At 35.8% G+C, this 26,409-nt stretch overlaps 2 protein-coding genes across 6 annotated transcripts in view; both read right to left on the bottom strand.

Annotated features, from left to right (window-relative positions):
- LOC137191008 (uncharacterized) overlaps positions 1-16,387 on the bottom strand; it is a 59,213-nt gene extending 42,826 nt beyond the window's left edge. Inside the window, exons 1-22 of one of the 2 annotated variants that reach the window (XM_067600792.1) lie at positions 16,123-16,387; positions 15,149-15,196; positions 14,709-14,861; positions 12,395-12,644; positions 12,045-12,082; positions 11,054-11,330; positions 10,635-10,678; positions 9,810-10,098; positions 7,639-7,686; positions 7,362-7,405; positions 6,601-6,889; positions 5,625-5,668; positions 4,969-5,254; positions 4,572-4,594; positions 3,908-4,187; positions 3,291-3,319; positions 2,355-2,634; positions 1,316-1,359; positions 1,115-1,185; positions 647-861; positions 271-521; positions 39-167 (exon numbers count right to left, since the gene is read on the bottom strand). In XM_067600792.1, the coding sequence (XP_067456893.1) occupies positions 39-167; positions 271-521; positions 647-861; positions 1,115-1,185; positions 1,316-1,359; positions 2,355-2,634; positions 3,291-3,319; positions 3,908-4,187; positions 4,572-4,594; positions 4,969-5,254; positions 5,625-5,668; positions 6,601-6,889; positions 7,362-7,405; positions 7,639-7,686; positions 9,810-10,098; positions 10,635-10,678; positions 11,054-11,330; positions 12,045-12,082; positions 12,395-12,644; positions 14,709-14,738 (2,961 nt within the window). In that variant the 5' untranslated portion in view covers positions 14,739-14,861; positions 15,149-15,196; positions 16,123-16,387. The remainder of the gene's footprint in view (positions 1-38; positions 168-270; positions 522-646; positions 862-1,114; positions 1,186-1,315; positions 1,360-2,354; positions 2,635-3,290; positions 3,320-3,907; positions 4,188-4,571; positions 4,595-4,968; positions 5,255-5,624; positions 5,669-6,600; positions 6,890-7,361; positions 7,406-7,638; positions 7,687-9,809; positions 10,099-10,634; positions 10,679-11,053; positions 11,331-12,044; positions 12,083-12,394; positions 12,645-14,708; positions 14,862-15,148; positions 15,197-16,122) is intronic. The other variant, XM_067600791.1, reaches the window with a different exon arrangement.
- A 1,511-nt stretch (positions 16,388-17,898) lies between these two features.
- Positions 17,899-26,409, bottom strand: part of LOC137191003 (golgin subfamily A member 4-like) — a 50,400-nt gene continuing 41,889 nt past the window's right edge. For all 4 annotated transcript variants that reach the window (XM_067600781.1, XM_067600783.1, XM_067600782.1 and 1 more), the window contains 13 exons: positions 26,284-26,327; positions 25,756-26,041; positions 25,367-25,410; positions 25,181-25,251; positions 24,715-24,929; positions 24,367-24,617; positions 23,278-23,406; positions 21,825-21,990; positions 21,279-21,308; positions 20,838-20,879; positions 19,556-19,615; positions 18,950-18,990; positions 17,899-18,762 (listed from right to left, as the gene is read on the bottom strand). In XM_067600781.1, coding sequence (XP_067456882.1) covers positions 18,496-18,762; positions 18,950-18,990; positions 19,556-19,615; positions 20,838-20,879; positions 21,279-21,308; positions 21,825-21,990; positions 23,278-23,406; positions 24,367-24,617; positions 24,715-24,929; positions 25,181-25,251; positions 25,367-25,410; positions 25,756-26,041; positions 26,284-26,327 — 1,646 coding nt within the window. In that variant the 3' untranslated portion in view covers positions 17,899-18,495. The remainder of the gene's footprint in view (positions 18,763-18,949; positions 18,991-19,555; positions 19,616-20,837; positions 20,880-21,278; positions 21,309-21,824; positions 21,991-23,277; positions 23,407-24,366; positions 24,618-24,714; positions 24,930-25,180; positions 25,252-25,366; positions 25,411-25,755; positions 26,042-26,283; positions 26,328-26,409) is intronic.

A 26,409-nucleotide genomic window follows, 5' to 3' on the forward strand; every position in this document is an offset into this window, starting at 1 on the left:
ACTTCACTCCATATATTTAAAAGCAGTTCAAACCATACCTCAGGATAAATCTCAGCACTGTCCAAGTCTGTTGTTAAGGTGAAACGATTGTGCATTTTCAGGGACATCTCTGGATGTGGTTTTCGGATTACTTTGTATCCATAGGATAATTCCCTCTTGTCCATTGTCTGTAGAAAAAAAAAACCCATTGCTATGAGGTTACGTTGACCAACAGGTTCTATTCTGTATCTTAAAATAATTGGTATTGGTGACATTGAGATATGCAATGACCTGTCCAAGACCAGGATCACGTGGGATCAGATAAACATGAAGTGTGAGGAACGCTGTGTTGGTCTTGTATATTAATACGTTACAGTTTATTTTCACTGGAAAGCCGACTTTCATCAGGACCGCTCTTGGAGAAAAAATTAGTTCGGATAACTTGACATGGGATGATGTGACCTTGGACACTTTTTCAACAACATCTCCACAGGCATCTATGTGTAGGACTGCAAACTTGTTGAATATTTTCGGGTTCTCATCTGCACAAAATACAAGCACACATACTTAATTAGGAGAACAGAGATTGATGTTTTTACACACATACTAATGAATACTAATGAAATTCTTAATTCTTTATACTTAACTTTTTTATGTGTCCACTTACCTGTGCAGATCCAGTGTGGCAGGTATACTTCATTTAACTTCCCAGCAATGACTGTGATGTCCAGTAGAGGACCTGCAGGCATGTATTGTAAGCTTTCCATTCTCTCCATGTGTTCTTCCCAAGACCAGAACTGGTACTTAAAGCTGACCTTTTCCTCACAGACCCATCGCAAACCAGAGACTCTGCATTCAAACTTTCCTTCTTCAGACTGTAGGCTGAAAGAAAAAAAAAAACAAATGAGTTTGTGCATATGTGCAAAATATTTTTAAGTGTAATGGAGTAAATGTAAACTTAACCAGTAGGTGCCTTGATTTTATTTAAAGCAATGTGTCTAATTATCACTGTTACTGTAACATGGCAGGAAAAAGATCTTAGTTGTCCCTCTGGGAAAGAATTCAAAGAACCTTGCTGAAATGTTTGCCATAGTTCCAGTTTGTTGTGACACAATATTGAAGATGTTATTTTTACCTGTAAGTTGGAGCCTCATCTGCATCTGTACTGTTCACTTCAGGTTCAAGTTTAGTCCAGTCACTGGACTCCTGCACAGGAGGACAATCGCTTTTGTAAATACTGTAAGTGGAATTGTTCCTGTTTAATCACTAATTTTACAACATCCGGAAATCAATGAGAAATAAACAAATGACAACATGATTGAATGAAAGGGATTACCATCATTCTTCCATGAGCCTCAAACTCCAAACTTCCTGAAGGACCTTGTTAAAACACATCAGAAAATGTTTTACATAATGTTATGTTTATAAAAGGAATCATATAGTAACTTTCCAGATGTTTTGCTGCTTTAGCACTATGTGCTACATAGCAATTCTCCAATATGAGAGCAATATGTTATGCAGGACTTACTGCTGAGTAAAGTCTAAGTTGAGGAAAAGTGGCAGCACTTCACAGGACTTCTGTACAACGTACAGACTAGCTACATGTAGCCAACATCAAACATGTAAAGTAATGTAAAGTAAAATTGATTAAATGTAATCTTTCGATGGTGAGAGCATCACAAAAGAATTTCATTTACCTCCAATATATTAGCTGCACAATTGTTAGAGATACATTTTACATGCTGCAGACACCACTACAGTTGAGTGAGGGCTTTTGTTTTGTGTGTGTTTTTTTATTTTAGTATTATTATCTTTATATTTTTGCATTTTCACCTTAATTGGACATTCAAGAAGTAAACAGAATATGAGCGGACAGAGTGCGGTATGACATGCAACAAAAGTCCCCAAATGCGATCAAACCAGTACATTACAGTTATGTGGTATGCACCTTAACCATTAGACTTTTAGGATGCTGCTTGTGATTGTTTTTTGGTAACTTGAGAGAAGAAACCCTTTGAAAAGATCTTGCTTTTTTAAGCAGTAAATGTCATTTTGGAAACTATGCTATATGTAGGAGTCTAGTTATTCTGGGTTTACTTTTGGCTTGTTGTTGCTGTGGACAATTTAAAAACAGTGACTGATCTAGAGTCATTGAGTATAGTGACTATACAGCATACAGTGAGTATCTTTGCTTGTGATAATGGCATCTAGTTAATATAACAATCAAAACAAACACATATTCAAATGGCTGCCTGACTGTCCAAAATTATTTTGAATGATGAAAACAGTAACGTTAAAGTAGAATAAGACCCCACTCTGCATACCAAATGTTTCATATTGGAATAGTATTGTTTTGTTTTTTCCACACAACTTACCTTTGGATCCTGAGCTTGTGTCTGACAAACTCTGCACCAGATCCATCCTGTTCATCTTCTTTAAAACCTCCCTGGTCACCTCCACGGACTGTTGACCATAGATTTCCACCATTAGATCCACTAATTCAAAACTGTATGCCCTCTCCACTCGGCTTCTTGGGATTCTTGGGAGATCTTTCTTTTGAAGGTGCTGCAGCCACCACTTGAAATGCTCGGTCTCACTGAGACTTAATTCTCCCAGTGTTTCCAAAAGCTTCTCCTTAACTGTTATTGTTTTGTCCTGATGGATTAAAAATGATCAGAGGGAATTTATGCAATATCTCCACTGTAATGATAAAACACTGATGTCTTTTCATCAATGTAAACATTTAAATCATGTGAGTATTGTGATGTCTAATACTAATCTATTACACAAAATGATACATTTGATTTTATAAAGACAAAGTGTGAGCACAGTGTGATTCATTTCATTTGTTTCTATAAACTGGTTAATAGTAATTGTGATTTATTGCATGTCTCCAACTCTCTCTGACACTTTGCTGCCAAAAGTAGGAATGAGTCACCTGATCACACGTTCTTATTGCTTCAACAGCAGCTGTGATATTTCTGCTTTAAAAACTCTTTCCACCTATTTACCATCAGAGTTGAATAAGAAAGTCTGGAAAAACATACACGTCCTAAACATTTAGCTGTCCTGTTCTCATCCTCAGTGGTAGAGATAGCACAGACTTTATTATAACATTATTGGTGGATAAAATATTTCAGCTCAAAATCTCAATCAGAATCCTGCTTCAGTTCAGTGAGCACCATCTGATGAAAATGATACCATTGGTTTGTATCATTATTTAAAGTGGTTAAGATGAGCATCATTTTCAACTTGCTGCTATTTGATGAAAGCTGTGTTGTGTAAAGTGTGTCTGATGTGACATTACTCACTTTCTGGGGCAGTGAAGACCTCTGCTCCTCTGAGGAGAAAGAAAATAGAAAATGACTCAAGACTGATTAAACTTCAGAATATGATCAATTCAATTCAGATTTAGTTGCTTTTGATTAAAACATGATATGAAGGATTAGTTACAAAATTATATCATAAAGATGAATCACATAGAGAGAGAGGATGGATCTGATATAAAAGCCCTGCAACAAATATGAACCACTGTATGTGAAGATGATCGTGTCAAATAATAATCTTTGATGACAATTTGTAGTTTTACAATGCTGTCAAATTATAAAATTCAGTGTGTCAGAGTTGTTGATTCAACTCTCATTGATTAACTGTATTATATATTATACTAATATTTAGCCACCCCTTTAAAAAGGCTCTGTTTCAAAGTTCATTGAAAATTACACTAAAATTTACTTTGTAGTGACATCATGGAAATCAAAGAGAGAGAGAGAGAAAGGCTGGATTCAGCTCCAATGATTCCTGCAAACATTGTGATTTATGTGGTGTTGTTGCATTGCCTCCTGCACCCTAGTTTTTTCATATGCCCATTTACTTTTTTTAACAATGAATTACAAAATGTATTTATGACACCCATGTACATTCTTACCTCTGAGTTCTCTACTACTGTGTGACAACCTCTCTGCCAGATCAGTCCTGTTCATGTCCATAAAAACTTCCATGGTCACCTGCACAAACTGCTGGCCGCAAGTCTGCACCATCAGATTCACTGTCTCTCCCTGGTCTGCCCCCTCCAACTGGATCAATGAGATCTGTTGAAGGCCCTTCTCAAAGTGTGTGAGCTGTAGAGACCACTTGAATTTCATGAGGTCCTGATGACTCAAATCATTTATTATTTCCAAAAGGATCTGTTTAACACCAGATTCTACCTGGAAAATGTGAAGGATACATTCAGATAGCAAATGTGTAATTTCTCAGCTGGAACAGTTAAAAATACATCTGTCATATTTCATCAGTGTCAGTGTTTCAGACATACGGTTGTTTGTCAGTATTTTTAGAGCTTATTCAGTAAAAATTTTAAAAAAGAGAGAAAAAAGTATATGCTGACTTTTCCTCATCTCTATTAGAGTAGTGGAGGATTAATTCTGTCATAACATCAGTGGTGGATAACATTATTGTTAAAACTCAACCTGAAGGCAGCCTCCATTCTGTGAGAACCATCCTATAAAAATCATGTTTGGCTTGTATTATCATTTATAATCTTCAACCTGCATCTATTGAATGAAAGCTGTGTTGTGTAAAGTCAGACTCACTTTCTGTGCAGGCCGATGTTCCTCTGAGGACAAAAGAAAGACATTCATAAGATTATAGCTTGATTTAAAAAAAAATATAACAATAATATATAAGTACAATCTACTTTTATATGGCTCAGTTACATTAAAAGGAAATAAAACTAATTAATAGGAAAATTACACCATAAACATCTGATACAGAAGCCCTGCAACAAATACTAAACTTGTCATTTTAATTGGTTATTTAATGATTTATTGGCCCCTGCACACTACTTTTTTCATATTTCACATTGGTGATTAAATAAAGTTTACACCTAGGCAGATATACTTTTTAAAAATAAATTATTAAATGTATTCATTGGACAATTATGCGACACACAATTGTGTAACATGACAGTTTTTGTCTTCTTTGTTTTACCTTTGTGACCTGAGCTGGTGTTTGACAACTTCTGAACCAGATCAGATCTGTTCATTTTGTTGAAAATCTTCTTTGTCAGATCCACAGACTGTTGACCATAGGTCTGCAACATCAGATCCACTATTTCTGCACTGTCTGCTGTCTCACTCAATGTAAGTAAGATGTCTGGGAGACACTTCTGGGAGACAGTCCACTTCAGGACCTCCTTGAATTTCTCAAATTCCTGATAACTCAAATCATTCAGGGTTTCCAAAAGCATTTCTTTAACAGCTGCCATTGTTGCTACCTGGAATAATCAAAACATTAATGAGACATACAGTATATTCAATCCACTAGAAAAATCCACAAAAATAGTTTTTCATTGCATCTCATGAATGTTAGTGTAGATGTGGGTGTTATATGTTTATCTGTGAGATCACTTTCAAAGCTGAAGAAGAAACTTGCTGACATTTCCTCATCTAATCCTCAGAGGTAAAGATATGAAACATTACTGATGGATAAAATTGCTGCTTCAATGCAGCTTCAGTGAAAAAATTCAGCTTAAATCATGAGTTTAGGTTGTATCAGTATTTAAACTGTTTAAATGAGGATCATTCTCAACCTTCAACTATTGAATGAAAGCTGTGTTGTATTGAGTCAGATGTAACATTGCTCACTTTCTGGATCAGTGTAGAGGGCTGTTCATCCACATAATGTTTCTCTGAGGAGAAAACACAGAAAAATGACTAATGAGTCACTGACTGAATGACCAACTAGAAACACTTTGTATCAGACTAGGGCTGGGCAATATGACCAAAATCTGTCCCGATATAGGTAATTTCATATCTTGATAATGATACCTATCCCGATATAACACATTTTAATTCAATTACTAAATAGTTGGTCTGTGTGCCTTGCCTGTTGTCTGTCCATCCTTTGCGTGGATTCAATAAAATTACTTTTCTTGGATTTTTACTCCTAAAGCTTTCATTGCACTTACAGTAACGTAACAAGTGTAGTTTCGTCAACTCGAGTACTCCAATTGGTTCACTGTCTCTCCTGTGTGCACAGCTCACACATGGAGGGCTCAGCCCCATCCGCAGTGAACCATAGAGAACAGAGGAGAGTAGAGTGATCTTAAATGACAGCACTAAGCAGCAGAGACTTTCACACTAAGCTGAAATTAAACGAGTGCACAAAAATTTGGTAAATAACATAAATGAAGACAGTCTCTACTGCATTTTGCTGTCATTTATGGTCACCATCCCGCTGTTTCTCTCCTCTTCTTTGTTCGTTCTCAGCACATGAGGGGCTGAGCCCTCTGTGTGCATGTGCAGCGAAGCAGAGGAGAGACAGAGTTGTTGAAAACTACACTCGTTACGTTACTGTAAGTGCAATAAAAGCTTCACTCCAAATGATGAAAAATATTGCTGTAAAAAGTGTGGTTTGTGTCACAACGAAATAAACTGCACAGCATAACATGAAATGATAGACGTTTTTCTATTGTCACACGATATATATCATCATATCGCACAGCCCCTATATCAGACTATATTGCTTTGTACTAATTTACAATACAAAAGTTATTACAAAAGTTATTGTTATTTTCCCCCTGTCCCACAATCTTTTTAACATATTTTTGTCTTGTCTTACTTTTGGATCCTGAGCCATGGTCTGACAGCCTCTGCACCAGATCAGGCCTGTTAATGTCCTCTAAAACGTGCTTCGTCCCCCCCATAGACTGTTGGCCATATGCCTGCACCATAAAAAATACTGTGTCCTGCAAGTCTGTGCCATCCAGAAGCATCCATGTGATGTTAAAACGCCATCTTGTGAACCTCAAGTGATGCCGGAGGACTTGCTTGAAGTCCTGGAGTTCCCTGTTACTCAAGCCAGCCAGTGTTTCCAAAAGCAGCTCTATAACAGACGTCATTGTTTCTACCTGGTAAATACGAAGAAATGTTCATTGGCTAAATGTGCAATCTCTCAGCTGGGATGATTACAGGTTTTACTGTTTACATCTCATCAACATGTGTGTTTTTAGATATGTGGATGTGGTAAGATTACATAACCCATATTACACAAGGTATGGATAAAATTAATAATATTTGTTGAATTGATCACATGTTCCTGTTAAATAAACAAATTAGGAAAAATTTAATAAATATATACAGTATACATTTCCCCAGTGGTAGAGGTAACACTGATTTTATCATATAAGTTAACAACGTTCTTGCTTCAGTCCTCATGTGTACATGATGCAATCTGACTGTAGCTTCAGTTCTGAGAGAACCAGCTGGTGAAAATCAGGAATTTGTTTGTATCATCATTTATAATGTTGAACATGTTTTTTTTCTTGCATCTGTTGAATGACAGCTGTATCTGTAAAGTCAGACAGATGTGACATTACTCACTTTATGGATCAGTGCAGGCCACTGTTCATCCACAGAGTGTTTCTCTGAAGGAAATAAAATAAGATTCATGAATGCCTGGTTTACCATCAGGTGATATAATCAGACACTATCAGACTATCTCGTTAAACTCAGTGTTAAAGCTTCACATAATGAAATGTAGATTAAAATAACTACAGAGCTTTGGGGAAAGGATTCAAATCTGTCATCTTTACTCCTAGTTAAAGGAACAATATTTGTAATCTTGTTATTAGTGTTTGAAATGTCTTATGGTACCTACCTCCCTCTGTGGCTTTTACACCAAATGCTTCAAATGATGATCCTGTAGCTGAAACACATTTAATGAACATTGTAATTACATAATAAAAACACTGTGTGTAACCTTTATGTGTACTTGTCCTCAGTATAATACTCTGACTCCCAAGTATAATAAAAAGCCTTTAACACTTCATGGCTGAGACCAATAAAGTTTGAGAAAACACTCAGTCAGGGTGTTAAAATAAAATACACAGACACTGCCACATCACATGACACAGATGGATTACAGGTGTGTGGATGGAAGACAGGAGGAGGCCTTGGTTACAGAAATCACAGAAGGGATGAATGAGAATGAGTGTGAGCAAAGTTTTTTTGTATTTTATTTATTGGGACAATGTACAGTTTTAAACATAAATGTTAACATTTGATGCACTATACCAGAGTTAGCTTTAAAGCTAATTTTCATCTACAGTCCCTTACAATTAAAACATATAACAGCACAATAACAAACAGCACAAAGCAAAAAACACACAGGACACACCACACAAGATACAAAGCTACACACAACAGCACATCACATGCACCCATAATGTCAACCAGAAATCAACAATGCAAGCATGTCAAACCAAAAGCAAGATTATTTGAGAAGACTATGCGATCAAATCCAGACTCAGTGGCCACAGAGCTGAGCAGCCTTCAACAGATTCTTCAACCTGGTTCTGAAAGCACTGATTGAACTGCAGCTCTTCATATCATCAGGCAGGACATCCCATTGAGTTGTGACTTTCACAGAGAAAGCTGACTGTCTAAATGCAGAGCGACAAAATGGTATGGTACAATCTTGTATAGAGGATATTCTGGAGGATCTAATAGAACTTTCTGAGTGAGTGTACACAAAGTCACATAGTGGAGGAGGGGCCAAACCATTTAAAATTTTATAAACTAGGCACAAATTTGAGAATGATCTAAAATTCTCAAAGCTCAGTAAATTGTATTTATCCAGTACCCTACAGTGATAGAAATGCATTGGCTTTTTGTCAAGAGTTTTTAGAGTTTGTTTGTATAAGGACTCAAGAGGTTTTATGACTGTTTCTCCAGCCTGCCCCCAGCATGTGATGCAATAAGACGGGAAAGAATCATGCATAAATATCTTGGCTGCGTCTGAAGAGAGACAGTTTCTAGTGTGTCTAAAATTTGCTAAGTTGTACTTTATGGTTTTAACCATTTTTTTAACATGTTTCTTAAAGTTCAAATTTGGATCCAGTGTCACACCAAGATATTTAAAATCAGTAACTATGTCAATCCTTTCACCTTTGATGAGACTATCAGCATTAAGAGGTTATACCATGGTTTTAGAGAAAAACATACCTTTTGTTTTGTTTACATTTAGACTCACACATGATTGATTGATGATGATTGATTCAAGTAAATTTGTGATCTTTTCCAATGCAATTGTTAGCTTAGCAACAGCTAACTCAGCTATTTTTGCATGTGTGTACACAACGGTGTCATCTGCATACATTTGTAGTTCTACATCATGACAATGCTGAGGGAGATCATAAATATAAAGGCTAAATAATAGGGGACCTAACACTGACCCTTGCGAACACCCATTGTGCACTTCATGTTACTGCACAGTGCATCACAAACTTTAACACACTATATCCTATTAGATAAATATGAAGACATCCATGCCAGTGCTCTAGATGAGAAGTTAAATTTAGAGTTTTGATATTAAAACATCATGATTGACTGTGTTGAATGCTTTACACAGATCTAAAAATTAAAAAAAAAAAAGTCAAATCATAGCTATACAAAAATACAATAAAACATATTCAAGTGAAATGATGTAGACAACATTAGCCAAGTTCCTATCTGACCATATACAACACAAGACTGGTAATAATGAGCTCTAACATTTCCCTCTGAAGTGATCTTTGTCTTATTATTTTGTATGTAAAAGTAAATTTAATTAGATAAATCAACCACTTCAAAAATGAAATGAAGTACCAACTAACTTTGTGAAACTTTTGTTGAGATTATGTCAGGGAGGTGTTGATTCAAATCTATATTTTTGCTGTCATGGTGGCCTATATGTTGTTGCTCCATTGCTTTATCTAATGTTTTGTCCCCCTGCAGATTTATTAATTATTATAAATTAATGTGACATGACATTTGCCTTCTTTATCTCACCTTTGTGTCCTGAGCTGGTCTCTGACAGCCTCTGCACCAGATCAGTCCTCTTCATTTCCATGAAAACCTCCCTGATCACCTCCACAGACTGTTGGCCATACGTCTCCATTATCAGATCCACCAGTATGGCAGCCTTGCCTGTTGGCTCCAGTCTGCTAAATGCAATGCATGGAAGGCCCTTCTTGAAGTGAGTAAACTGCAGGAACCACCTGAATGTATTTAGCTCCCAATCACTCAAATCATTCAGTGTTTCTAAAAGCAGCTCTCTCACAGCCGTCTTTGTTGCTACCTGGAAAATTCAAAGAGTACATTCAAAGAGAAAATATGTTATTTCTCTCCTGGTAATATTAAAGATTTATCTCTTTGCATCTACAGTATCAATGTCTTTATTTCAGACATTTGGATGTTTTAAGAAATGTTTTTTTCTGCAAGATCACCTGAACTACTGATACATCTGGTAATTATGATTTGTCTTGTTTTATATTCTTTAATATCTGTAAACTTGTTTATGTTTTATTTTAATTCCAGGCTGTAACTCTGGCAAACACACTGTGCTGTCAAACACTGAAATGAGCCACCTGATCTTAACATCACATGTTCTTGATGAACTGTAAAACAGGTGGCAGAACAAGTCAGGAACTGTTTTCTCAGTTTAATCTTCTGTATTTTGTTTAATACTTTGAAGAAGTCTCACAATTATGTGAAAAACTGAGTTTAGTTTCATTAATCACCACTAATGTGATGATAAATATGATTTTAAATGTTTTTCTTATTGAATTATTAAAGCTGTGCTGCATGAGGTCAGGTCGATGTGACGTTGCTCACTTTGTGGATCAGTGCAGACAAGTGTTCATCCACAGAGTGTTTTTCTGAGGAGGAAGAAAGGAAATAAAGTGATCAACATCAGGCTATATTGCTCTTTAAAAAATTAAAATACAAAGGATTCAACACAAAATAAAATTGAAGCCTCCTCAACAGTTAATACATATACATATAATATATATGATACATATAATTCATTAATAATATTTTTCCCCCGTCCCACAATATCTTTTCATATGTCACATCAGTAATAAAATATATTTTGTATACCAGCTGATATTGTCTTCTTTTCTCTACATTATGACTCATAATATTTATATGTATGAAGAAGAAAAGCTTATAATATAGCTTATAAACTTATGAGACACATGTTTGGAGCCAGTTCTTTGATTTGAATATGTCTTTTTTCTTCATTGTCTTACTTTTGGGTCCTGAGCTGCTGTCTGACAGCCTCTGCACCAGATCTCTCCTGTTCATCTGAATTAAAATGTCCTTGGTCTCCTTCACAGATGGTTGGCCGAAGGTCTGCACCATAATAAACACTGTGTCCTGCATGTCTGTCATCATGAGCATCTCTAAGTAAGGTTTGCGGAGGTGAATTCGACTCAGGAGGACTTTCTTGAAGTCCTTGAGCTCCCTGTTACTCAAACCAGCCAGTGTTTCCAAAAGCAGCTCTATAACAGACGTCATTGTTTCTACCTGGTAAATACAAAGAAAATGTTCATTGGGCAAATGTGCAATCTCTTTATTTTATTGATTACAGATTCATTGATGAGTGTGTTTTAGAATTGTGGATGTGGTAAGATTATATCATCCATATTACACAAGCTAATAATGGAATTAATAATATTTGATCACATACTGTACACCTGTTTTTACAAACTATTTGTATGTGTTTACATTTCTTTAGTAACATCAAACTTTTGTCTCTTTTACAATTATTTTATCTGTACAAACAGGATCATGACTTTATTTTACTGTCTGGCTGTAACTCTTTCAAAGACTGTGATCCCAAAACTATGATGACCCTTTTGATTTTACAACAGAGAAGCTGTCAGAACATGGCTGGTTGCATCTTTTCATCTAATATAAAAAAAGAAAGAAATACATTCATTTCTTTTTTATGTTTATCATATATTATACCTTCTGCCAAAGTTATAAAAACAAATCCAGAAAAACTACATTTCCCTTGTGGTAGATATAACAAAAATTCTTAATATTAGTGAATAGCGTTTCTGCCTTAGACCTCAACGCCTTAAAATTGCTTCAGTTTTGTGAGTGAACCTGTCTGAGGAAAAATTGAAATTTTGTTTGTATCATGACTTATAAATTAAAGATGAAGATGATTTTTAATCTTCATCTACTGAATTTAATCTGTACTGTGTAAAGTCAGACTGATGTGACATCACTCACTCTCTTAATCAGTGTAGGATGCTGTTCCCAGTGTTTCTCTGAGGAGAAAAGACATTTCAGAAAGACCTATTAGAAGCTGGTTTAACATCAGGGTTAAATATTTATACGTAATATAAAGGACTTCATCCTAAAATGAAAAGAAGCTCCTGAACATTGACACAATAATAATGCATAGAGCTACTTGAAGATATATTTTTTATTCCATTACTTTATACACAAACCTACAAAAAAGTTCTGATGAAAAATTGTACCCCCGCTGATGTACTTATTTATATTTGCATACTATAAAACTTATGAGGCATATGTGACTGAATTGTGTACCAGTTTTTGTCTGCTTTGTCATACCTTACCTCTTACTGATAACCTCTGCACCAGATCAGTCCTATTCATCTTCTTTAAAGCCTTTTTGGTCACCTTCACACAGTCCCATCTGTAGTTCTTCACCATCAGCTCCACTATGTCGTGAGTGTGTGCCACACTCAGTCGGCTCCTGATGAGTGATCTTCTCAATTTAATGAGCGACTTGAATTTCTCGAACTCTATCGAGCTCAACTCATTTAATATTTCAATGAGTAGCTTCTTATGCATCATTGTGTCTACCTGAAAAGTGAAAAGGATTTGTTAAACTGTATTTGCAGGAACGTGTTTGTCTGCACTATTACCATGATTGGAGGATGATTTCTTTGCATTTCAGAAATGACGGTTTTATTGACATATGGCTCTGCTTATTTTTATCAGCAAGATTACACACTGTGGTTGATAATATTTGTTGTAAAATGAAAACAACCATTAAGATGGTGCTGTCCACTACCAATGTCAAAACACCAAATTATGGAATATAATTTGGACAAATGGTGTTCATCCCTCCAGTAGAGTTCCAGACAATTGTCCATGGCAATAATATTTTATATGATGGATGGATGGATGTAGATTTTCATTGAAAGAGGTCCAAGAATTGATCCTTGCATTTAGTTTTGAACCAACAAGACTTGAACCAATGTAGCACTGTGTCAGAAAGTCCAACCCAGTTCGTTAGTCTACCATCGCAGTTATCATATATTGCAATGTTAGAAACACAAGGACTGACATTTGGACATAATCAATATTTAAATTAATATAATTTAGTTTTCCTCAAAAGTGCCACAACTCAAAAGAAAACCCCAGCAGGTGTTTTCAGTTACCTCTGAAATCCTACTGTGCAGGTATGAAAGGTATGTGTCTGCTGTAAAGTAGAGTACATTCTGAACCCGTTTCACAAGGTGCAACTCTATTCCTTCAACCAAACAAAAGTGAAATTTGTTAATATGCCCTTACTCATTTTGTACCAAGGAATAAAAATGTCTAAAAATAAGAAAATAAGAGAAAATAGTATAAATAAATTAATACGAGTTTTGGTGTTGAAACCTCACAGGATGAGCAGGGAGTTTTCTTACTTACTGTCACATCCTGCCTGTTTGTGTGTTTTTCTGGACTTTTTGTGTTCTTTGAGATTTCCTGTGTTTCACTTCTGTTGTCAGTCCTTCTGGTCATATGGTTTTGCTTGTTATGATTTGGGTGGTGGGTTTAGAGGACTGCATTATTAGTTAGTTTATAGTGTTGTGTGCTTAAGTTTATGTAATTCTGGGATGGTTTGATTTATGCTGGGTTGTGATTTAGAGTACAGTATTTTGTGGGTTTTGGTTTTCTGTTGCTCTGTGTTGCCCTTGTGTGTTCATGTACTCCTCCACACTCGGTTACTTTTAAGTCCTGGTTTTCTGTTCAGTCTTTGTTGGATCATTTGTTCTGTTCTGTCAAGTTGAGTCCATGATGAGTTTCCATGCTGCCTGCCTACACTCTGGTTTACTGTTCCAACAGCTTCTGTTTTTTCCCTGTTCTGTCCTTGTCCATCTCTTGAATAAAGACGGTTTTTGTCAACCCTGCATGTCAGTCTCTGCATTTGGGTCCATTCCTGCTACTCCACGTTACACTTACAGCTTTGATTGTTGGTTAAAGGAATAGAATTATGTGTGTCAAACAGGTTAAAAAATCTACCTTTAATTTCTCCACCAATTATCTATAATGTTGTTCCAAACTTCCAAAAACTTGTAGTTTATCCACAACATCTAAATAAACTATCTCTGTGTAATACTATCGCTGCCTCATAGCTCCACCAGAATACTTAGTGATTTATTGGCACAACAACGATTGTTTGGAAAACACTGATTATATGGATGAACAGTGGATACGTGAATTATGCAGCAGGAGTGGTTTGGATATCACATGACCTCACTCCCAGAGATCTGAACAGTATCGCCTGTGTGACGTCATGCTTGCAGAGACCAGAAAAAACAGTATGCTTCTTCACATGGACCAACCACTGGGTGATGGGGCACGTCACTAACTGCGCCACTTGTGATTTGAATACTTACCCTAAACACCCTATTACCTCATACCTCATACTAATCATAATACTGTAAATATCAAGGGCTTTCATCAGTGGGCCTTTATTTGAATTTTATTTATTTATCTAAATGAAAATCTTTGAGAATATAACTTTAACAATTAGATTTGTGATTATATTCACCAATTGAGTCTGGAAAACTAAAAATAGTGATTATATGAAGGCACAAACTACGCTATCTACACTTACATTATACTGCTTTAGATGACTAAGGATTTACTCACTTGCACTGTATCCATGACTTTCACATCCATGACAGTCTCGCTCTCCGTTCTCTTGAGGTCATCAATAAGATGTGGCTCGTTTCTTTGCAGGATTTTGTAGAAGATCTGTTTTCCTCTAACTCCAGATGACTCGATGTTTATCCACAAAAAGATCTGAGTAGAGAAAGAAACATGACACAAAGTTGACAGATTAAAGATATTATGAGGCCATAATCAACGTATATCAGAACATGTTTCATATGAAGTGTAGTAAACTAAAATGCATACAGTGTTGAAATTGTGGATTTCAAAAACCCTTTATAACCTGTTCAAAATATCCTTCCACGGTTCAACTATTTGTTGTCAGAATTCTGGTTTTATGTTTAGCTTGTTGTAGACAATCTGAACTCAGTGAGTAACATTTAGTGAGATCACTGCGTACATAATAACTGTGCACTCACCTTCCTCCATCTTATTTTTATCAGTTGCTGCCGCTGAAGGTCATGAAGCTGTAAACGTTTTAAGAAAAATGAATGTTGCAGAACAATATATTGTTCTTAGACTTTATGCATATCTCTGTTGTCCAATATGCATTTAAATGGTAAACAAAATATTTATTTTCTATTCTTTCATGATCACAGCACCAAGAAATTAAGAAAAAAGTAAATTATAACAGGTTTACTCTACACAGTTACTCAGTCACTCATACTCTCAATCACCAAATGTTCAGTCCAATAAAAACAATCCCTGAAAATATTTCCACAAAGGAATAAATCAATAAGAAAAAGTTTGTAGAGGCACCAGCAAAATAATCTACAGGAGAGGTACATTTTGTACAGAAAGTATATTTCTCACAGATGTATCATAATAGGTACATAATGGACTCCGGGTACAATTTTCATATACATCCACCCTCTGCCTCCCTTCATTTCCTGTAATCTCTCAATTTTAATCTCTGATAAACGCATAAAATATTCCAGATGTATTTGTTTGTAGAGTTTTTTGGAAACAGTGATCAACGTTTTTCACCATTTTCTTCTTTTTCTAACGAATCGATTAATCAAGAATATAATAGATAATGAAAATAATTGTTAATTGCAGTCCTATGTGTTTTGCTACTGCCATTTTCTCATTAACGCTAATTAGCCTTGCATGGGCTTGCGCGCGTACACACACACACACACACACACACACACACACACTCGTTTAACTTAAAACTGTCTTTGTTGTTTTCCTGTTTCATCGTCAACTGTCGAGTCAAAGCACTTTGCAAACTTTAGTTAACAACTCACATTAACAAAGTGTTAATTAATGTTTTATTGTACCATCGAAACAAACATCATCATCACACATAAATGCAACTCGACAGAGGAAGCAGGACGATGGAAGTGAAAGTTAAAAAGAAGCAGTACCGTTTGAAAACATTGTAACTTACCGTTATAGAAACAGTTTGTCGCTCCAGCCGTTACGATGTAAAATCTTCTTTGTTTTTTTTCTCTAAATTAACTGTTGTGTCCATAAACGAGATTTACTGTGGTCGAGGTGCTGCTGTCTGTGACGTGTCCTGACAATGTAATTTGCCCCGATAAGCATATAGTTTATATACAGGAAATGTCCAACTGGCCGCGGGCCCGCGCATGCATTCAACGGAGGTGGAGCTACATTACTGCGCTTTGATTCCACCTAAATAACGATGTTTAACTCATCGCTTTAGTATTGTAGTTTTATCAACGAGGTTTAGCAAAGAAAAACGTGTCACCTGTCAAAATAAATGCTTTTATTCTTCTGTTTTTGTTATTAAACTTCGTATTATTCATTGCACTGAACTGAGAATGTCTAAAAACCAAGGCAATCATATCTTTTTTCCTCCTATAATTTGACAAAGTTATGATGTACTACGCAGTCGATTACATCCTATGTTCCTGTTTGGAAACCAGATCCAAATGCGCTGTGATTCAACCTTTTGTAATGAATTTGTTCATTGAAATACACTTCAATACTGTAAAAGAAAGATCAATAATCATTTTTAACACCTTGCTCGCCTCAATTACACCTAGTCTACTTTACTCGAAATGTACATTAAACTGAATGCAGCATTGTAAACAATATTTTGTTCCTGTAATCCACTTTTGCATTGCAAATCATAGCCTACCTTTGGATATTGTTGTACATGATTTTGAATTCCCCCTCCTTGAAGGGTAAATAAAAAATAATCATAATAATCATCATGATAATAATGTATTGCATTTATATAGCGCTTCACATTACACAAAGCCATTAAGGTAGGCTACTTGTCCTACCAGGCAGTCTATGAAAATATGTATACCCTCTGTAATAAACGGGTGATGCCCTACCATCAAGTGTTTTATTTTGTTTATACTTCAGATCATACCTAATAACCTTGGTGTAATGGAAAAATACAATATGTCATACTAATTCTGATACTTACACTTATACTTTGGTGATGTATTATGATCTGGTGTATGGTGAAACAGAGAGAACAGGCCAGTCGCACTTGTATGTTGAAAGGACACTAATGGACTAAGCACTGGGTGTGCAGACATAACTGAGGAGGAGGTCGGTGTTGTATAGAACTGTTTTCCCGTCGAGATGTGTTTCACCCCAAAGATGCTGTGCTCATACCACTGAGGTACTGTGGAGAGTGCAAAGGCTCAAAACTAACTTTTTTAGGGAGTTTTATCTGTAGAATGTAGTAAAATAATAAACAATAACTTAAATTAAATTAAATTAAATTAAGGTGTTACATATTTATTTGTAAAGCACCTTTCAACAACAAGACAATTTAAAGTGCTTTATGTGAGACGTCAAAAAAGATATTAAGACAAGATATCCAGTATAAAAAGAAAGCATTATAAAAAAGACACTGATAGAATTAAAAAATAATAAAATACAAGATTAAAATAAGATCAAATCGAACAAAACATAAAAAACAAAAGAACAAAAATGTGTCTTACATCTACAAGAGTTTTAGTTCTTATTGACACTGTCAGAAAGGTGATAATTCAACTTAATGTTTATTATTGAAGTCGTAGTGGGCGGTGTTGTTGTTGTTCTGGACTGCATTATATTAAAAGGTGTTTCTAATATTTTGTCCATCCCCCGTTTACATACATGAGGGGGGAAGAATATAAGAAACATCTTTTAATATAATGCGAAACATCACCAAACACTATGACCTCAATAATCAACATAAACATTTTTTCAAGATTAAATACTGTTATATGATTTTTCTTTGGTAACATCAGAACCAATGATGATTCTCTTCATTTCTCTTTTCCCTTTAAGATCTTTCAACTGATAAATATATTTACATTATTTGTCAGGACTTTAAGTCTTTCACACACTATGCTGCTAAAAAACTTGAATGAGCCACCTGATCTAAACATCACATGTTCTTGTTGTTATAACAAAGGCAGAAATAAATCACCCTCTGTATTTGATTTGTTGCATTTTGTTTTCGTAGTCAAAAATAGTTACAATGCAATAATTTTACACTTGTGTCTTAAAAACTTTGGACAGCTCTGTTTCTTGATTTCCTCTTGTCCTCCTCAGTGCTAGAGATAGCAGTAGTGCTGCAACTGATGAGTGGATCACTGAGAAATAAAATAAAATATGGGAAGACTTGTAAAATACTCCTTTAACTGTTTGTTTGATCAGGTCCAAATGTTCTGTAATGTTCTAAATAATTAGGTCAGCAGCAAAAATGGGATTGTTTTTGCCACTCAACAGGCCACTTCTGTGTTTTTATTTGTTTATTGTTTTTGGCTTTGGATCCTGAGCTGGTGTCTCACAACAGCTTCACCAGATCGTTCCTGTCTATTTTCTTGAAAAGCATCTTGGTCACCTCTGCAGCTTGTTGGCTGTAGGTCTGCTCCATCAGATCCACCACATGTTTCCTGTCTGCCTTCTCCAGTTTGCTCTGTGGGATGCACGGGAGTTCTGCCGGGATGAGGTCTCTGTCCTGCAAAAACCACTTGAAGTCTTCGAATTTTTCCTCTCTCAAACGTTGCAGCATTTTCAAAAGCTTCTCTTTAATCGTTGTGACTGTTGCTGCCTGGTGAAATACAAACAAATAAACAAAGGGAGATGATTTGAACATAATTTTATTGATTAGAGCTGAACAGCTCCTCTGAATGCAGCATCAGTTCTAATCATGATTTAAAATATTGGATGATTTTCAACCTGCATCTTATTGACTGAAGATTTGTTGTGAAAAGTCAGACTGATGCGACATTACTCACTTTCTGGACCAGTGCAGATAGTTCATCCACACTTTGTTCCTCTGAGGAGAAATGGAATAAAACACTTTGCATCAGGCTTTCTTGATTCATAAAGATTTACAATACAAAGGGTTTTATCAAAAAGTGACCAACAAAGCAAACACAATCTTGAATCTCTCATCCTCTAATCATTGTGATTTCACATCAAAGTGCAACTTTGTGCTGCTCCTTTCACTCACACAATCAACAATTTCTATATAAATTCTACTTTTTTTTATTTAATGTGGAGCTTACTTAAATTTTAGAGATCCAAATAAAACACAAATGAACACAATAATTAAAGAGGAATCAGAGCCCATAAAGTGTTTATTTTGACAGGTCAGTTCTACATTTTATTGATATAATGTCATTCATCCACCAAATGCCATTTTTAAACCCTCAAATCTCACTTTTTTGTTTTATTTGTTATTCCATAATAACCTATAACCAATAACCATAACCTACATTAGCCACTATAATGTGGATAACCCTTGATCAAGTTAGACTTGTTCTGTTTTGTTTTTGTTTTTTTGTTTTTTTCTTCTAAGTGTTAAAAGTCATTTCATGTGGAAATTGCATAGTTAATACCTGTGGACCTGCCTTCAGTCAAAGTATTTCGACCAGTTGCTCCACTTGAGGATCCCAAAGCTGTAAGAAATTTAGGAAAAAATGTAATTGTTTAACAATTGTATTGTTCTTCTTTAACGTCACTGACACAGAAAACAAACTGCTTTCTTTAATGATCAGAACACTTGAGAAAAAAATAAAAATAAAATCAGGATCTGTCTCTCAGCTTTTGTTTCTCTTAATTTACCCTTGATTTGCACCTCCTGTTTATGAATCCCTCAGTGGGTTAGTGTCTATTAGTGTCTACATGTCAGATCAACTAAATAAAAGTTTAAGTGAGGGAATACATACTTTACAGAGGGATAAAGTTTCAAGTAAAATTCAAAACCAAAGCTACAACAGCTACAAAGATAGGGAAACATGTGTGGTTACAATAAAAAAAGACTAAAGACAACAAACAAAATGTAAATTAACAAAATGTAATGAAAATGTAAATAATGTTTAGATTGCATTCTGGTAGAAACATTTTTATTTCTTGAAAAATGTACTACAGTAACTGCTAAAACATTGAAATCAAGATATTGTATTTGAGTGAGTATTTGCATAAGGCATAAATAAGGATGAATAAAGGATGGCGGTTTTCTGTTTTTTCTTATTGTCAACAAATCTCATGTGCAGAATCAAATCAACAATGAATCGATCCTACTTACAAGTATTGTGTTTATCCAAAGCCTGATATATGTGCCGTAGACCTCCGTTGTTTTCAAAAAACTATTAAAAACATGTAAATGAGCCACATCGCTGCACTGGGTGACATGTTCCTTCATCCCTGAAGACTATGGTTACCGTAGTAATCTGTAACTATTACTGTTAAGAGACTTGCGTCCTCGCACATGAACGGTGGCCTCTTCCTGACATAGAAATACTTTGTGGAGAGTAAAAACTTGATCGCTGTTATTAGTTATTGGAACCATTTTTAAACAACTAACCACACTCTTTGTGGCACAGAGGAATAACATGTCAGGCTTTGGATACAGACACAATACTTGTGAGTAGGATCGATTCATTGTTATCGTTGCTCTGCACATGAGATTTGTAGACAATAGAAAAGCTGAAAATTGCCATCCTCATCCCTAACTATAGGCAGTCCTAAACTTCAATAATCAATCAAGAATAATGTATTTTGAACAACGTTATTATCAGTATTTCAGTCGACTTTACATTTAAGGAAGCAAAATGCAATGTTTGCCAACATGCATGTTTTTAAGTTGAAGTGCTTCTTTATGTTTTGTAATGTACCTACCTCTCACTGTAGCACCAGCTGGTCCAGCTGATGATGCTGCAGCTGCAACACATTAAATGATAACCTTATAATAAATACATTGTTCTAGACAAGAATACTTCAGCAGGCAAACCAAAGTACAAGAATACTGCACAGAATAGCTGGCCCAGTTCAGCTCTGCAAATTCAGCTAAAGACAACTTCTCAGCAGTTTATTTAAAATGGTCAAATGTGAAATATGTGAAAAACAAACAAACAAACACAACAACTTAGGTGCTACAATAATATCATGGTGATCTTACGATTTGGTTTAAAAATTACAAACATTTTAAACATTGATGAAATTCCAATTGGTTTTATTCTGGTTGAAATATTTGCAACAAATGTGTGAAATATTTATGACATATGACTGAAAGCTGAAATCTCATATAGTAATGGACAGTAAATATATGCAGTGTCTTACCTTCTGAATGACCAGATTTTGGATAGTCAGCTGAAATAAAATGGAGAACAAAACATATACCAATATTTGCTGATATTGTGGGTTTATGTATTTCATTCACAACAAAAGATTAAATAATGAGACATTTTAGCTAAATAAAATATCTATTACATTTAATATCATTAATATTCTATTTCTAGTTCAAAAACAACCGGATGTTATTACAGCGGTGATCAAATTTGTTGTGTTTTGATAAATTGCTCTGTCTCAAAACCCATACTTGCTGTCTTAAGCACTTCTATGGGTTTCTGACTATTCATGGAATAAGATAAACAGGAATTTCTCCTCATTATCACGTATTAAATGGCAGGTGAACACATAATTCAGACAGCTACAACCAGAATATCACACCCACAGAGCAACAAGTCTATTTTCAGTGTGCATTGGTGTTGGTGATTCAGGTCTCATTAATTATTGACATTAATTATATAGAATGGTGAAGTTAATGGAAAAGATAGAATGCATCTTTTTATATAGTGTAGGTAATATTTTTTAACAACCACTGACCTTCTTGAATTTCACAGGTCCACACTGGTTCACTCACTGGTTCACACACTGGTTCACCCTTCTTTGCATAATGGTCAAAGAGTGAAAGGTAGAAGTCTCTGTCTGGATTTTTAATCAACACTTCATAGAAATTTGGGTCTTGGCTGTCATATCTGAGGGTTAATTTCTGTGTAAAAATATAACATAAAAGGAGAGGAGTTAGTTTTTGACAAAGGTAAACAGTCAAATTAAATCCTTTACAACAAAAACAAAACTAGATGATTAGTGTCTGGTCATTAGGAACACTGTTTTGCACATGCTCAGATCATTCACATTTTTGTCTGGCTGCTGATCTCTCCCAAACTCTGAACACAGCGAGCAAAGCTGACTCCACATTCACCAAGCAGTATTGGCAACCTTCTTGAAGTAGCTTATGTGTGACCAAAAAGTCAATAGATTTGTCACTAGGCTCATAAAAGCTGTATCTAGGGAGAACGTTGCTAAGTTGACAACACCGATCACATGTCCCTTTGTACAAATTGCCAATACAAACAAAGATGCATCTATTTACAATTAAAGGAGTCTAAATGCCAATTCCCTTAATTGTATCCATGTTTCTCACTTGCAGATTTTCCTTGTGTCTTACATCGTGTTCACATCATATTGTTCAGTGTTTAATTACAGCCAAGTTGGAAAAGGCGTTCACATCAGCTACCTGATTGCAATTCTGAGTTGAAAATGTTTTAAATTTCTGACAGTTACAATATTTCCAACATGGCTAAAAGAACTACGAAAGTGTCAAAATCCCTGCAGCAAAATGGCTGCAATTTCACCGTCAGTCACATTTAAAAAATCTAATAATAACACAAATACAATAAATCTACTTGAAATAAAATATCGTTAAAATGTGCAAGGCCATGTGTGACCACACCATTTGTACACCTCAATGTGAAATGCAATGGCTTTGATCCTATTTTATCTTTTCATACAATACGTCTGAACCACAATTCACTATATAACTGAAGCGAGGTCTGTGAGCTAGTTCAGGCAGCCAAAGTCAAGTGGCTGCTCCACTCACAAGCCATACTCCCCTCACTGTGACATATATCCAACACACCCTTATAATCTTGGCGGTGTACTTAAGTCGTCAGTACTCTGCTCACATTTAGCCATCCTGCTGCCACACTGCTCATACAAGCTATGCTTGCTTGCTGCCATTTGTAGGCCTATAGAGTTTCAAAAGCTCGACCTCCACCCCAGCATCCACCTGTAGGCTCTGAGTCTAGGAGGGAAGTTAGTACTGTTGCTCTCAACTCCTTGCTGTGTGACATCAATGTTTTCTTGTGGGGAGTCACAAGATCAGAGCCTAGACGCCAAACATTAATGCTGTACATGTTCTGCATTTAAATAATAATGTACTCCACATGAGTTGGCTGACTGAAATGTAAGTACTGAGAGACAGTACAAAGTATACCGGAGGGGAAATTTTAGCTGTGTCTATGTCTGCGGTGAGGACGAATCCTTGTTGCATTTTCAGATACTTGTCTGGACGTGGCTTCCGGATTACTGTGTATCCATCTGAGAATTCCGTTTTGTCCACTGTCTGGAAAAAAAGCAATATACTGTAAGCACAAAGCTGCTTCAAGGTTACAGTAGCAAACATTGTCATTTGTGTTTTAAAGTACATGAGTAAGCAATACGGTTTTTACAATAGAGTATTAGGAGCACTCTTGGGAAAAAATGAAATGTGAGGTTTCCAGAATAGACAAGATATTGAGGAAAAGATGATGTTATGAAAATAATATATATTTTGAGAATAACCAAATACGCTGCTGTAGAATTGTGGTTTAATGAGTAAACAGGCGAGAGCAGCCTTCATTAAAAATTAAGTTACAGTATATTTCATCAGTGAAGGAAATACTTAGTGTATCACACCCGCAGTCAAAATACAATAAACCAACTGCATTATTTCTGAGTTGTATAATCTTATGAAGCAGCTGCTGAAGCACATTGAGCACTTGGTTTTGTCCAGACAGCTGTGCCAAAGAGAGCAGAGATCAAATCTCAATATATGGTGTCGGAAAAGGATTGAAGGCTGCTGCACATTGACATGCAGTGAGCAGTGGGCTTAATTTGAAAAGTTTCAGTTTGTCAGTGAGATCTATTAGCCTCCAAACAAATATTAACTGCTGACAGAAATCTGAGGAGAATCACTTGGTCCATCATCTTAAAATAAGGAAACGTGTCCACTTCGCTGTCTCATGTTTTAAGTGGCTTATCTTCAATAAAATGTGCTTAAAAATAACAAGTGTAAATGTGAACTTTGTTATTGATCACACATGTATGTTTCAATGGTAAGTCATATTTTTGGATATCGTTTTAAGAAGATTTTTAAATGGGAATACAGAAAGGGGAAAAAAACCTTCTGTGACCAGCGACCCCTCCCACTTCACAACTCTATTCTCACAATTTCACTTTTTTTCCACCACTGGCCCTAATACTCAGTTGTAGGTTTTTTAATCTGATTATATTATACATTTGTGATAGTAAGATATTAAATAACCTGTTTTAGAGCAGGATCATGTGGGATCAGATACACATGTAGTTTGAGGAACGTTGTGTTTGGTTTATAGTATATTAACACGTTGCACTTTATTTTCACTGGAAAGCCAATTTTCATCAGAACCGCTCTTGGAGAGAAAACTGGTTCGGATAACTTGACATGGGATGATGTGACCTCAGACACGTCCTCAACAACATCTCCACAGGCATCTATGTGTAGGACTGCAAACTTGTCTAATATTGTAGAGTCATCTGCATAAAATACAAGCACATATATTTAGTGAGGAGAAAGGGATTGTATCAGAATACATTTAAATACATGTTTACTTATTTCTTCATGTCCACTTACCTGTGCAGATCCAGTGTGGCAGGTACACTTCATTTAACTTCCCAGCAATGACTGTGATGTCCAGTAGAGGACCTGCAGGCATGTATTGTAAGCTTTCCATTCTCTCCATGTGTTCTTCCCAAGACCAGAACTGGTACTTAAAGCTGACCTTTTCTTCACAGACCCATCGCAGGTCAGAGACACTGCATTCAAACTTTCCTGCTTCAGACTGTAGGCTGAAAGAAAAAAAACAAAAGAGTTTGTGCATATTTGCAAAATAATTTTAAGTGTAATGGAGTAAATGTAAACTTAACCAGTAGGTGCCTTGATTTTATTTAAAGCGATGTGTCTAATTATCACTGTTACTGTAACTTGGCAGGAAAAAAGATCTTAGTTGTCCCTCTGGGAAAAAATTCAAAGAACCTTGCCGAAATGTTTGCCATAGTTCCAGTTTGTTGTGACACAATATTGAAGATGTTATTTTTACCTGTAAGTTGGAGCCTCATCTGCATCTGTACTGTTCACTTCAGGTTCAAGTTTAGTCCAGTCATTGGACTCCTGCACAGGAGGACAATCACTTTTGTAAATACTGTAAGTGGAATTGTTCCTGTTTAATCTTTTTCAACATCATACAAATGAACAAATAAAAAAAATATTGAAAGAAAGGGATTACCATAATGCTTCCATGAGCCTCAAACTCCAAGCTTCTTGAAGGCCCTTGTTAAAACACATTTGAAAATGTTGTGTTAATATAATGTTTATGTATAAAATCATATTTTAACTAACAAATGCTTTGCTGCTTTAGCACTATGTGCTACATAACACTCCTCCAGTATGAGAACAATATGTTAGAGTAGCAGCACTTCACAGGACTTCTGTTATGTACAACGTACAGGCTAGCTACATGTAGCCAACATCAAACATGTAAAGTAATGAGTGTTGATGTTGCCGTCATGCTATATAGTCAATGTCCTGTATCATGCTGTTGTGGTACCAAACCAGATACCGAAAACCAACAACTTAATGATGGTGTAAGTGTTTGTTTTTTTTCACACAACTTACCTTTGGATCCTGAGCTGGTGTCTAACAAAATCTGCACCAGATCCATCCTGTTCATCTTCATTAAAACCTCCCCGATCACCTCCACAGCCTGTTGACCACAAATCTCCACCATCAGATCCACTAAATCAACTGTGCTGTCTGCCCTCTCTATTCGGACTCCTGGGATTCTTGGGAGGTCTTTCATTTGTAGGTTCTGCAGCCACCACTTGACCTGCTCGATCTCCCCGAGACATAATTCTTCCAGTGTTTCCAAAAGCTTCTCCTTAACTCGTGTCATTGTTTCATCCTGATGGATTCAAAGTGATCAGAGGGCATTTATATAATATTTCCACTGTAATGATAAAACACTGATGTCTTTGCATCAATGTAAACATTTAAATCATGTGACTAATATTAACCACATGAGGCAAAATTATACATTTAGTGAAATCAGACTCCTGCACCAGAGGACAATCACTTATGTAAATAACTGAAATTGTTCAATTTACAAATAAACATAAGACCAAATTGAATAATAAAAGGGATTACCATAATGCCTCCATGAGCCCCAGACTCCAAGCTTCCTGAAGGACCTTGTTAAAACACATCAGAAAATGTTTTAAATTATTATATATTTATAAATGGAATCATATGGTAACCTTCCAGATGCTCAGC

The sequence above is a fragment of the Thunnus thynnus genome, chromosome 10, assembly GCF_963924715.1.
Source record: "Thunnus thynnus chromosome 10, fThuThy2.1, whole genome shotgun sequence".
Taxonomy (NCBI): Eukaryota; Metazoa; Chordata; class Actinopteri; order Scombriformes; family Scombridae; genus Thunnus; species Thunnus thynnus.